Here is a 12,277-nt window from a genome sequence, read left to right as displayed (position 1 = left end):
CAAACTCACACTACCCTGTGGCCTCACTTCCTCTCAGAGCTTCGAGCAACCAACACCTAGTACAGGGGCCCCTCCCATCATCTCTCATCTTCCTTGCTTGCATCCTACAGCCACCCCCTGGCCCTAACATGGGTCCCTCATTGCTTCTTCATATGGATGACTTATTGCAGCAGCCTGAGTCCCTTTCCTCACCTCCATCCCTCCTGCCAACAGTGGCTGAGCATCGCTGCTGGCCTGTGAGTTGAATCACATCACTTGGCTCTCAGAAGCCTGCACTGGCCCCCATGATGCTCCCATTGAGGCCCAGCAAGGCCTTCATAACCTACCTTGGTTGAGTAACTACCTTCTTCATCCAGCTCCTCACTTACCATCACAGGTAGGTGTGGCGCTCCCACCACCCCGAGCCCTCACTGCCTTTCTGCCTCCTGCTTTGGCCCCTTTCTTCTCTGCTGTGCCCTGTCCCCATCATCCACCGTCATCCTCCAGGGCCTGAATGCCACCACCCGCCCCCCCCCCCCCCCCCCCCCCCCGTCACAAACCAGCTTCAGAGAGTGTGACATCACTTCTGTTACAGGGCTCAGCCACATGGGCAGCAGTCCTGATTCCACCCAGCAGAAAGAACTGTGTGGGTGGTTCACATGACCTTTGGCCACCTGCAGAGATGGGCCTGGCTTTTGCTTGATAGTGTGTATGTAAAGTGAATCAATCAAGGTAGTGTTTGTCAATGTGCTTGCCAAGCACCTCTGGGTGCTCATCTGGGGAGCTTATAACAACAGACATTTCTGGACTGTGCCTGCGACCTCAGAGCGAGAATCTTGAAAGGGAGGGCAGGATCTGTGTTTCTAATCAAAGTCCTCCTGGTGATCTTTACTTTGGAGGACTATAGTCAGAATCTTAGGGTTAAAGCTTTTAGAAAGCAAATAATTTTAATGAAGGGAATCACTTATTATATATGTATGTATAAATATGTGGAACTGGGATGGAGAATATGTATACATATATGTGTGTGTTAGTCACTCAGTCGTGTCTGACTCTTTGTGACCCCATGGATTGTAGCCCACTGGGTTCCTCTGCCTATGGGATTTTCCAGGCAATGAAACTGGAGTGGGTTGGGGGTGCCATTCTCTTCTCCAGGGGATCTTCCTGACTCAGGGATTGAACCTGGGTCTCCTGCATTGCAGGCAGATTCTTTACCATCTGAGCCACCAGGGAAGTTCATATATGTATATACATCTGTATATTTACACATACATATTTGTCCCTTAGTATTCATGGGATTGATTCCAGGCCACCCGTGGAAACAAAAATTTGGAAATGCTTATATCCCTTACATAAAATGTCATAATATAGTTGACTCTCCATATCTGCAGGTTTTGAATCCATGAATTCAGCCAACCTCTGGTCTAAGTTTGGAATCCTCAGATACAGAGCATTGAGGATAATAACGATGTTGGCTGTTGTTTCAGTCACTGTGCCAAGATCTTACTCAATCCTGACTAATCCTCATGAATCACAGTCCATATTCCTCACTTTGCAGATAGACGGAGGCTCAGAGAGGAGAAGTAACTGCCAGACCACCACACAGCTAGAGAGAGATGGGGCAGGATTTGATCCAAAGGCTGACATGTAAGTCCACACTGGGCCACTTGGCAGCTCTGCCCATTTGTGAACTGAGATTTTCATGTGACAAGTTCTCTTTAACTTTCAAGATTCAGCTCCCAGGTTTATAGTTAACCCCAGCCTTATAATACACTCTGAAGGCAGGGGTCCTGAAAGTCTGGGAGTCTTTCCCACCAGCGTGACCCCTTCCACTCTGTTCCCAGACAATCTTGTCAGTACTGGGGTGAGGCAACCCTGTCATGATTTGGTTTTGAAATAGGCTGAAAGAACAGAAATAGGAGGCAGGCAACTTGCTCTGCCTCACTCACAGTGAGTGCAGGACTGGGCGACTAGCCCAGGTCCCAAATGTTTCCCCTGGCTTTAATATAGGAACCTCTAGGGACTTCCCTGGTGGTCCAGTGGTTGAGAATCCACACTCCCAATACAGGGGACATGGGTTTGATCCCTGGTCAGGGAACTAAGATCCCACATGCTGCATGGTGGGGCCCAATAAAGCATAAGTAGATAAAATCATAAAAAATAGACACAATGGGTACCTCTCATTTGACCATATCTGATGAGTTCAGATGCATTTTAGTTGAAAAAGAATGATCAGTAGCATGAATACCGCCACAGCAAGTCTTTCACGCCATATATAATATAATTCAGCTACTCTCCATTTGTGGGAAAAAAATATACTGAGAAAATCCCACTTGGGAAAAGAGGGTTTTAAATGAAGTCATTTGTTCTCTCTCATTGAATGCAGATGTACAGTGTTTCCAAAACACCCTGTGGACAGGAAACACTGCAGGGTGGAGGGAGTGCTGGGGTTTAAGGCCAAGCTTCTTGGCTGAAGGACGTTGCAGGGCTTTAAAGACACTAATTCTCACTCTGCATTCCTAAGAAGAGGATGTAGTTCTCAGCATTTCTGTAGTTCATTTGACCATGAAGAGTTGTGCAGAATCTTGGGAGGCTACCATTCCCTAGAATACACTTTGCAGAAACTAGGATCCAGAATTACTAATAAATATAACCCGTATGTGTGAAGAATACTTTTCAGCTAGTCCCCAGTGACCTCATTCAATAGGGTTTTCTTGGGGGACAAATGAGAGGGTCATTTGAGGCTGTGGTGAGCAAGGGTAAGACTAGGGGTGGGGTGGTCATTCAGTAATACAGAGAGGCTCCTGGGAAGCTTGGGACAAGGGCCCCCTTCACCAGTTCCTCCACTTGGACCCTGGCCTGCCCCAGGAGACGGGCCTGCACCTCCTTAGGCTCCCTGCCCCCAACAACCATGGGGAGAACTCCCACCTCCCCTGGGTCCCCAGCCAGCGTGAAGCTCCATGGGTCACTTCCTTGGACATCACATGGCTTTGGGGGAGTGCAGATTGCCAGGAGGCCCATGTCACTACCTCCTGTCACAAGGGCTTGAGCCAAGACTGACCCTGGGTCACTCAGGCAGCTGACAGCCTTTCTCTCCATCCCCAAACCCATTTAGGATGTTTGGGATCAATGATCATTCAAATCATACCAGAGTGTGCTAACACTACCGGCTACCCCTCCTGGCATGAGCCTACTTTTCAACGGCAAGGCTTGTCTGATTGTGAGATTCCAGGCCTCATTACAGAGGAGTAAGGAGATGCCTTCCCAGGACCCCATGAATGATCCACCTTAAATCCATCCCTATTAACTACTCTGCCGTTTCAGGTGCACTATTTCACTTGTGTACCCAGCAGGAAAATACAATGCTGCTCAGAGGAACGAACCTAATGTTCTGGAAGCACCAGGAGGCCTTGGAGGTGCTGACCTCTTGCTACTTAGCATCCACTCATCTGGACCCCTGGGGTTGTAGAGGGAGTAACTCTACATAATGACTAGAGCTAGGAGAGCCCTTCCAAGCAATCTGTTTGTGTTAACTTACTTAATCCTCACAGTGACCCATCCCAGTGGAGAAGATGTTATTTTTTTTAAAAATTTTTTTAGAAGATGTTATTTTTATATTCTCCATTTTATGGAGGAGGAAAACAAGGATAGAGAGTCAAATGATCTGCCTATGGTGACACCATTAGAAGTGGCGCAATAAGACCTGAACTCAGGTTACCTTGCAGAGCTTTGTGACCTCTCTGCCAGCATGCTGGTCTGCCTGGAGCTGTAGGGCAAAGGGCTGACTTGAGCCAAGAGCAGCTGGTACTGCAGACCTGCAGAGGCTTTTAGAGGTAGTTCCACTCAGGCTCCTCCAGGGAAAGAACAAACTGGAAGGCATATGCTTCTTAAAATAGAACCTTGAAGACATAGATGTGCTATCCAAAGGAATGAATCTCAAACAGGCAATATCCAAGGATTAATAGGGGCTGCTGTGTTGGTCAGAGAATGTTTCCAGATAAAACAACCCAGCACAGAAACTAACAACAAACAAACAAGGCTAAACTAAACTAAAAAATAGACAATAACAAAAGCTTCACAGAAAACCACCATGTAGCCAATCACTCTGGTTATGAATAAAACTGACAGTTTTAGAAATAAATGAGAATAGATAAAAGGGTTTCAAAGAAGAGGAATGATTTTTGATTTTGGATTAATGCCAGATTTCAAGGAAGGAAGACTGTGTCTGATACTGTTACACACTCCTGTTTAAAACCCATTCAGATGTCTTTTTTTTATTAATGCTCAAAATTCTCCAAGCCAGGCTTCAGCAATACATGAACTGTGAACTTCCAGATATTCAAGCTAGTTTTAGAAAAGGCAGAGGAACCAGAGATCAAACTGCCAACATCTGCTGGGTCATGGAAAAGCAAGAGAGTTCCAGAAAAACATCTATTTCTGCTTTATTGACTATGCCAAAGCCTTTGACTATGTGGATCACAATAAACTGTGGAAAATTCTGAAAGAGATGGGAATACCAGACCACCTGACCTGCCTCTTGAGAAACCTGTATGCAGGTCAGGAAGCAATAGTTAAAACTGGACATGGAACAACAGACTGGTTCCAAATAGGAAAAGAAGTACGTCAAGGCTGTAGATTGTCACCCTGCTTATTTACCTTACATGCAGAGTACATCATGAGATACGCTGGGCTGGAAGAAGCACAAGCTGGAATCAAGATTGCTGGGAGAAATATCAATAACCTCAGATATGCAGATGACACCACCCTTATGGTAGAAAGTGAAGAAGAACTAAAGAGCCTCTTGATGAAAGTGAAAGAGGAGAGTGAAAAAGTTGGCTTAAAGCTCAACATTCAGAAAACAAAAGCTGGCTTAAAGCTAAACTGGGCATCCAGTTCCATCACTTCATGGCAAATAGATGGGGAAACAGTGGAAACAGTGGCTGAACTTTATTTTTCTGGTCTCCAAAATCACTGCAGATGGTGATTGCAGCCATGAAGTTAAAAGATGCTTACTCCTTGGAAGGAAAGTTATGACCAACCTAGACAGCATATTGAAAAGCAGAGATATTACTTTGCCAACAAAGGTCCATCTAGCCAACGTTATGGTTTTTCCAGTAGTCATGTATGGATGTGAGAGTTGAACTATAAAGAAAGCTGAGCACCGAGGAATTGATGCTTTTGAACTGTGGTGTTGGAGAAGACTCTTGAGGGTCCCTTGGACTGCAAGGAGATCCAACCAGTCCATCCTAAAGGAGATCAGTCCTGGGTGTTCATTGGAAGGACTGATGTTGAAGCTGAAACTCCAATACTTTGGCCACCTAATACTAAAAGCTGACTCATTGGAAAAGACCCTGATGCTGGTAAAGATTGAGGGCGGGAGGAGAAGGGAACGACAGAGGATGAGATGGTTGGATGGCATCACCAACTCAATGGACATGAGTTTGGGTAAACTCCGGGAATTGATGATGGACAGGGAGGCCTGGCATGGTGTGGTTCATGAGGTCGCAAAGAGTCAGACACGACTGAGCGACTGAACTGAACTGAACTAAACTGAAAGAGAAAAAAGGTTTATTCAGGGAGGAAACAAACTCCATAGACATAGTGTGGACCATCACAGAAGCGGGAGAGCCCCAGATATCTCAATGGGCTCTGTCAGGACCAGGAGGGTCCCCATGGCTGCTCCCCAATGCTGGCAGAGAACTCTTCACAGGGAGCATGGAGTGTATGCTCAGTAGGCCCTCCTCACACCGTCACTTCTTCTTGAACACTTGACGGCACACCTGGTCGCCGCACGTCAGCTCCTGCAACATTATAAAGCAGGTGAGCGATTAACAAGCCACGCCTTCCTTCCACCCACCCCCAGCCCTCTGGGTGTCTGAGTCAGAGAGAAGGGGAGCTGGAATAAAGAGGACAGTTAGTCATTCCAGGCAAAGAGCATTTCAGAGACCCAATCAGCTGGCGTGCCCTGCAGGTAGCAGTAATTTGATTTTGACACTTGAATTGAGCTTGAACAGCTATAAAAATGAAAAATGCAAAGAAATTACCCTCTTGGGCGGGATTTCTCCTACTCTCATGATTAAAGCAACATCGCTTAATTTACAAAAGGCACGAAGCCACGGTAAAGGGAAGGATCTGAAAGGGGAGTGTTTGGAAGGCCTGGTGAGGGGTTTTCTGGCCTCTGGTAGATTGGGCTGCAGAGGGGCTCCTCCAGGCCTGCCTGGGTAGAAAAGATGCTGGCCTTTCATCTGGACAGAGGGAGTCCGCAGGCCTTACCCGCATCTCATAACCCCCTGGGGGGAGAGGAAAAACACGAGTGTGGGACAACCAGAAAAATCTTTCCAGTTGACAATGAATCCATTGTCTTAGCCACAGGGACCACCAGCGTTTGTACTACAATTAAAAAAATCTATCATCCAAACCAGAGCACGTAGGGAAAACCATCGATGGAAAACATGGTGACTCCCTCCCATTCATCACTGGTTGACATTTCCTTTGAAATAAAGATCTCAGGTGAGGCAAGGCTGGCTCTGAAGGACACCCTGTGACCTGAATACTGATGCTGGAGGCAGGTATCTGCCTGACACTACAGGTTGAATGAATGAATGAGGGAAGAGCCATTCACTGAATGAGTCATTCAGTTAACAAATGAGTGGCTGAATGCATGAAGCAGTGAAAGGTTTTTCACTCTTTGAATGTTGGATGCATCAATTTTAAAGACTGAAGTGTGAAAAATTAAGCTATCTAGACAGGTGTAATTTATTCAAGAAAATCAGCAATCATTCCAACTGCTCTGTTCTGGTGTCAAATTAACATAAAGTATTTTGGGATCAAGTGGATGTACCTTAGGATGGGAGTGGAGTGCCTGTGGTCTACAGGCAGTTCCCAGGCCCAGCTGCCCCCAGTACAACGTGTCCCCACAACATCCCACCCCTATGGTGACCCTGCTCCTCTGAGGCTCACATCACTGAGGCCTGGTCTCAGCCTCCTCCAGGGCCTCTTAATTCTGTGCCTCACATTTCTCCCTAGCTGGTCTTTAACAGACTCTGTACATTTCTCCTTGGATTTCAGCTTCCTAACTCAGCATTTTGAACTTTCCTTTTAATTGCAGCCATTCACAGAAATAGCCATATAGAGTTCCTCCTGGAGTCCCCTGAGCCAGGAAGGAATGACTTTCTAACTGTATGACCACACTTGTTTGGCTGGAGCTTAGGGGAGGAGGGAGGGCCATTTTTCTTGTCCAAGTGCATGGCGAGGTGAACCCGCAGTTGGCAAAAGCAGAGTAGAGGGGAGCTGGGTGGACCCTGAGACTTACCAGATACAGCTTGTCCCCCTCAACCCACTGCTTCCAGCCTCGGTTCTCCTTTTCCCCCTTCTGCACGCACACAAGGGCATCACCTTCCCAGACGACCAAAGTCTGTAATGAGAGGTTTCCAGCCAAAATCAAACACATGGTCTTGATGGGGACTGAATGCATGTAACCTGCAGGTGCAGACCCTGCAGCCACTCTCGGGCTCCCGCTTGGCTCCGGGGCAGAGCCTCAAGCCACAGCGTGCCAGCATCACCCTCTCTACCCTGCCCCAGACTCCTTTCCCCACACACTCTTCATTCCAGCCAGACAGGCTAATCATGGCTAGTTTTGTTCTCTTGGAAAGATTTCTCTTCTTCCCCTTTACCATATGGTAAAGACAGTATTCTAGATCAGTGGGGGAAAATGATGATGAATTTAACTATGTTGCCATGTAAAATTTCTGGGAGGGAAAAATACCTCAGTGTCAACAGATACATAACAAACTGGGAAAAGTAATTGTAACTCATATCAGACCAAAGACCTGATTTCCTTATATACAAAATGAAAGTGAAAGTTGCTCAGTCATGTCTGACTCTTTGTGACCCAGTGGACTATACAGTCCATGGAATTCTCCAGGCCAGAATACTGGAGTGGGTAGCCTTTCCCTTCTCCAGAGGATCTTCCCACCCCAGGGACTGAACCCAGGTCTCCCACATTGTGGGAAGATTCTTTACCAGCTGAGCCACAAGGGAAGCCCTCCTGTAAATCAAGGAGGCGAAGATCATTAATCTAATAGGAAATTCAACATAGGACACCAAACCAACAACTTATAAGGAGAAAAAAAAACACCCTAAGAGCCTATCATACGGAGTGAAGTAAGTCAGAAAGATAAAAATAAATATTGTATGTTAACATACACACACACACACACACACAGAGGAATCTAGGAAGATGGTACTGATGAACCTATTTGGAGGGCAGCAGTGGAGACGTAGACATAAAGAACAGGCTTGTAGACACAGGAGGGGAAGGAGAGGGTGGGATGGACTGACAGTAGAATGGAAACATACATCACCGTGTGTAAAATAGATAATCGGTGGAAATTTGGCTGTATTTTGTAGGGAGCTCAAACCCGGTGATCTGTGACAACCGGAAGGGGGTGACATGGAGTGGGAAGTGGGAGGGGGGTTCAAGAGGGAGGTGATAAATGTTTACCTATGGCTGATTCATGTTGATCTATGGTAGAAACCAACGCAGTATTGTAAAGCAACTGTCCTCCAATTAAAAATAAATAAATTTAAAGTACAGCCAAAAAAACAAAACAAAAACAAAACCACCCTAGCAGGTGGCTTTTAAACATAAAAAAAAAATATTCAACCTCACTTATAATAAGAGAGATGCACATTTTAAGGTTGTTTGTTTTTCAGATACAATTCATCCTGCGGTCAAAGATCAAAGAGCCTAATAACACACTGAGTTGGAGGGGATGCTGAGAAACATAGGCCCTCATACAGGGCCAGTGGGTATATAAATTGGTGTGAATCTTTTTGAGGGCAATTTTACATTACCTTTGAAAATATAACATTGACCTAGAAATTCTACTTCTGGGAATTCTCCCTGCAGGAAACACATTGGAGGCCTGCCCATTGGAGGGCAAGAATAAAGGCAGGGAAACTCCCTAGTTAGCAGGGGGCTCCACAGATCACTCCAAAGCTAACCTTGTCATCCAGAACCAGGAGGTGGACTTTCCCTTGGTCTTGGGTTTCCTCCAGGCAGCCCTGCTGACCAATTAGCGCAGAGAAGGTAGCAGAGATGCAGAGTTTGTGATGGACAACCTGGCTGAGTTGACCAGTGGGTTGGAGATGCCACAAGAGGCTCCAACCTCTTATTAAATTTGCATATTTACAAAGTTCACACCCTGCCCCACTTCTCCTTCTGTTTCCCTCTTTACCTGTCTTATTACTTGCCTAGGGACAATCTGTGCTATCCCTAAGTGGTCCTCCAAGCCACCCACCTCTGTGCCCACATTAGGCTTGCACGTGAAGTGATGATATTCCCATCCAGGCAGTGGTGGTGTGTGGGTACTGCTATTCCTCAAGAATGATCCTGATGTGAGCTGGTTTTCTTCCAAGTATGTGCAAACCATATTATACCTCTATGAATGATATTATGCTAAAGACCAGACATTTATTTTCCCCTCTATCTTGCAAACCCAGTTGGTGATAAACAAACCTGTGTGTTTATTTTAATTCACTGTCCTTGCAACTTCAGCTCTATCTATTTTTTGGTAGAAATCTGTTTTCTACAGATTGTTAAGTCTACCTACTTCTTAAAATAATATTTGACCTTGACCAAATTATATATTTTATGTACAATTTTATTTCTCCTTATTTAACTCCTCAGCCCATCACAGCATTGTTTGTTACAGCAAAGGCCTGGAAGCCTCATAAATCCCATCAGTGCACGACTGGTTAAATATAGTGTGGTTCCTCCCTGTTCTGCGGTCCTTGGAAGGAGGAGGCAGTTCTATATTATGGAGAAGCGCAGTCTCCATAGTGTATAATTTAAGTTAAAGAAGCAAGGAGGAGGGCCATGTACATGAAAGAAAAAGGGATTGGGGATGCACGCATATGTTTTGAATATGTTCTCTGCAAGGAGGCAAGAATATCTTTAATAGTGGTTGTCCTTGGGGAAGGAACTGAGGGGCTGGGGGCCAGGATAGGAAGGAATTTCACTTTTAGTGTTTAATTTTTTTTTAAACCATGTATATATATTAATATTCCCCCAATTAATTTAGCAATAAAATTTTACATGTTTAATAAAGAAAATATCTCTTCTTCCTTCAGGGCCATCCCAAGCCTCACATTTTTTAATGTCTTAGAGAAGCTTAATTCATAGGTTGTTCTTTTTGTCCTTTTGGAAGGAATTTATTACCTGGAATATTCCAGAGATGCCTCCCAAATAGACAAGGAAGGACTCACATCTTCTGTTTGGGCAAGGACAGGGTCTTCCAGTCCCCCAGCCCATATTGTCTCACACATCAAGGACACCTAAATTATGTTGACTGAATGAATGTCCATCTCCAATAGACAACAAGCTTCATAAAAGAAGAGGCCATGGCAGCCGTTCATTTCTTCAGCCCCAGACTCAGCATAGTCATCAGCATATAGGAGGTCCCTGCGAAGCACTGTTGAGTAAGTCTGTGGTTAAATGATTTTGTTGAAACAGCATCTTGAGGATAAATCCACATGGGGAAATAAATGAGCATGTGTATATATTTTTCACTGATAGTCTTGACAGTGTCTTAGTCACCCTGCCTTTTTGCTTTAGTTCTGGTATCACTGGAGGGTACACGTGTCCATTAACATGGACACTAGATGGTCATTGTCATCTACTTGTCTGCTACTTCAAAAGGCTGTGAGATTTTTGAGGGCAGGAAAGGGGGTCTGATTCATTATTTATCAATAGCTCCCAGGCCTCACAGGTAGGAGGGGCTTAACAAATTTGTGGAAGGAACAAAGGAGAAAAATGTTGGTGCATGAGGGCTTGTCCCAATGTCTTCTTTTAATAACTCATGTTTGGGAACAAGATTAACTAAAAGTTATTCTGACCCCAGAGTAAATTGGTTACTAAGGAATTGTGGTAATACCTATGATACTGTAGCCTCACTCCTACATGAAGCAAACAAACAGAAGGGAGAAGAAAATGATTATAAGAACTAAAATGCCACCACTCAATTTGCTTTTTAGTTGGTGTCCTTTATCCATGCATTGGAGGAGGCTTCAAAAAGAGATTCAATTGCCTTCACAGATGTTGAGTTTGAGGAGATGGATATAAGAGAGGAAAACCACTGGTTCTGGGCCATGCTGAAGAGGGAGAGTAGTGTTCCATGAAGATGAAGAGGATGACTTGTAGGAAATTAAAGAAGGAAGTTGGCCTCACACTGCAATTTCCCCATCACCATGTCCAAAGTAAAGTCGTTCAGTCGTGTATGACTCTTTGGGAACCCATGGACTATAGCCTACCAGGCTTCTCTGTCCATGGAATTTTCCAAGCAAAAGTACTGGAGCGGGTTGCCATTTCCTTCTCCAGGGGATCTTCCTGATCCAGGGATTGAACCTGGGTCTCTCACATTGCAGGCAGACACTTTACCATCTGACCCACCAGGGAAGCCCACAAAGTTAACATCATGAAAAACATCCCATGATAGCCAGTCAATGAACCTGCTTACCTGCATGTGTTTCTGCAGAAACATATTTAGAAAAAGCTGGCAATAAGAAAGCCATGTTATGAGACTTTAAGACACCGAAGTCATTAAGGCCCCTAAAAATGGCCACAAGAAAACAACAACCATAACAATAGCCTTTTGTGGTAAATTAGATACAGGTACTGTGTCAATGTTAAAATTATAGAGGTTGATAACTACACTGTGCTTATATAAGAGAATATCCTAATTCTTAGAAAATAGACAATGAATTATTTAGAGGTAACCCATAAGATTGCTCAGAAAAAAAATGTATATATACTAGAAAGAATAAGAGCAAATGATGAAGCAAATGAGGCAAAATGTTAACAACTGGTCACTCCCCTGGTGAAGAGTGTATAGGTACTCTTGGTTATACTCTTGAAACTTTTCTGTAAATTTGAATCATTCCCAAGTAAGTTTTCTTTAAAGGAAAGTAACAGCTCTCTAAATTAGGAGCAGTGAAGGACACTATCAGCATGTTAAAACCCTCCCCAGTACATCTGTTCTCTTCTAAGCCTCAGCTCTGCCTCCTGCCTTGCCCGGTGGGGCCCCTCCTGGGGAGTCGATTTTCCCTGGGCTCTCATGGGTCCTCTCAAAATCATGACTCTAACCACCATCTTTATATCTGTTTTTCCCTACCATTATTTTTCAGTCGAGATATAATTCTGATAAGATAAAATTCAGCCTTTTATAGCATATGATTCAGTCATTTTTAGTATATTCACAGGGTTGTCAGGCCATCTCCGCTAATTAAATCTAGAGCA

The 12,277-nt window shown here is 44.7% G+C and overlaps 1 protein-coding gene and 1 non-coding gene across 2 annotated transcripts in view; one reads left to right on the top strand and one right to left on the bottom strand.

Annotated features, from left to right (window-relative positions):
- Positions 1-5,530: 5,530 nt before the first annotated feature.
- Positions 5,531-12,277, bottom strand: part of RBP2 (retinol binding protein 2) — a 32,628-nt gene continuing 25,881 nt past the window's right edge. Inside the window, exons 4-5 of the mRNA XM_004003298.5 lie at positions 7,292-7,393; positions 5,531-5,780 (exon numbers count right to left, since the gene is read on the bottom strand). Of these exons, the coding sequence (XP_004003347.1) occupies positions 5,730-5,780; positions 7,292-7,393 (153 nt within the window). The 3' untranslated portion in view covers positions 5,531-5,729. The remainder of the gene's footprint in view (positions 5,781-7,291; positions 7,394-12,277) is intronic.
- LOC114111325 (small nucleolar RNA SNORA33) lies at positions 11,475-11,608 on the top strand. Its single transcript, XR_003587405.1, has one exon. It is a non-coding gene; the product is annotated as a small nucleolar RNA SNORA33 (small nucleolar RNA).

This window comes from Ovis aries, chromosome 1 (assembly GCF_016772045.2).
Source record: "Ovis aries strain OAR_USU_Benz2616 breed Rambouillet chromosome 1, ARS-UI_Ramb_v3.0, whole genome shotgun sequence".
In the NCBI taxonomy this organism is placed as follows: domain Eukaryota; kingdom Metazoa; phylum Chordata; class Mammalia; order Artiodactyla; family Bovidae; genus Ovis; species Ovis aries.
This window is presented reverse-complemented; position numbering and strand designations above follow the sequence as displayed.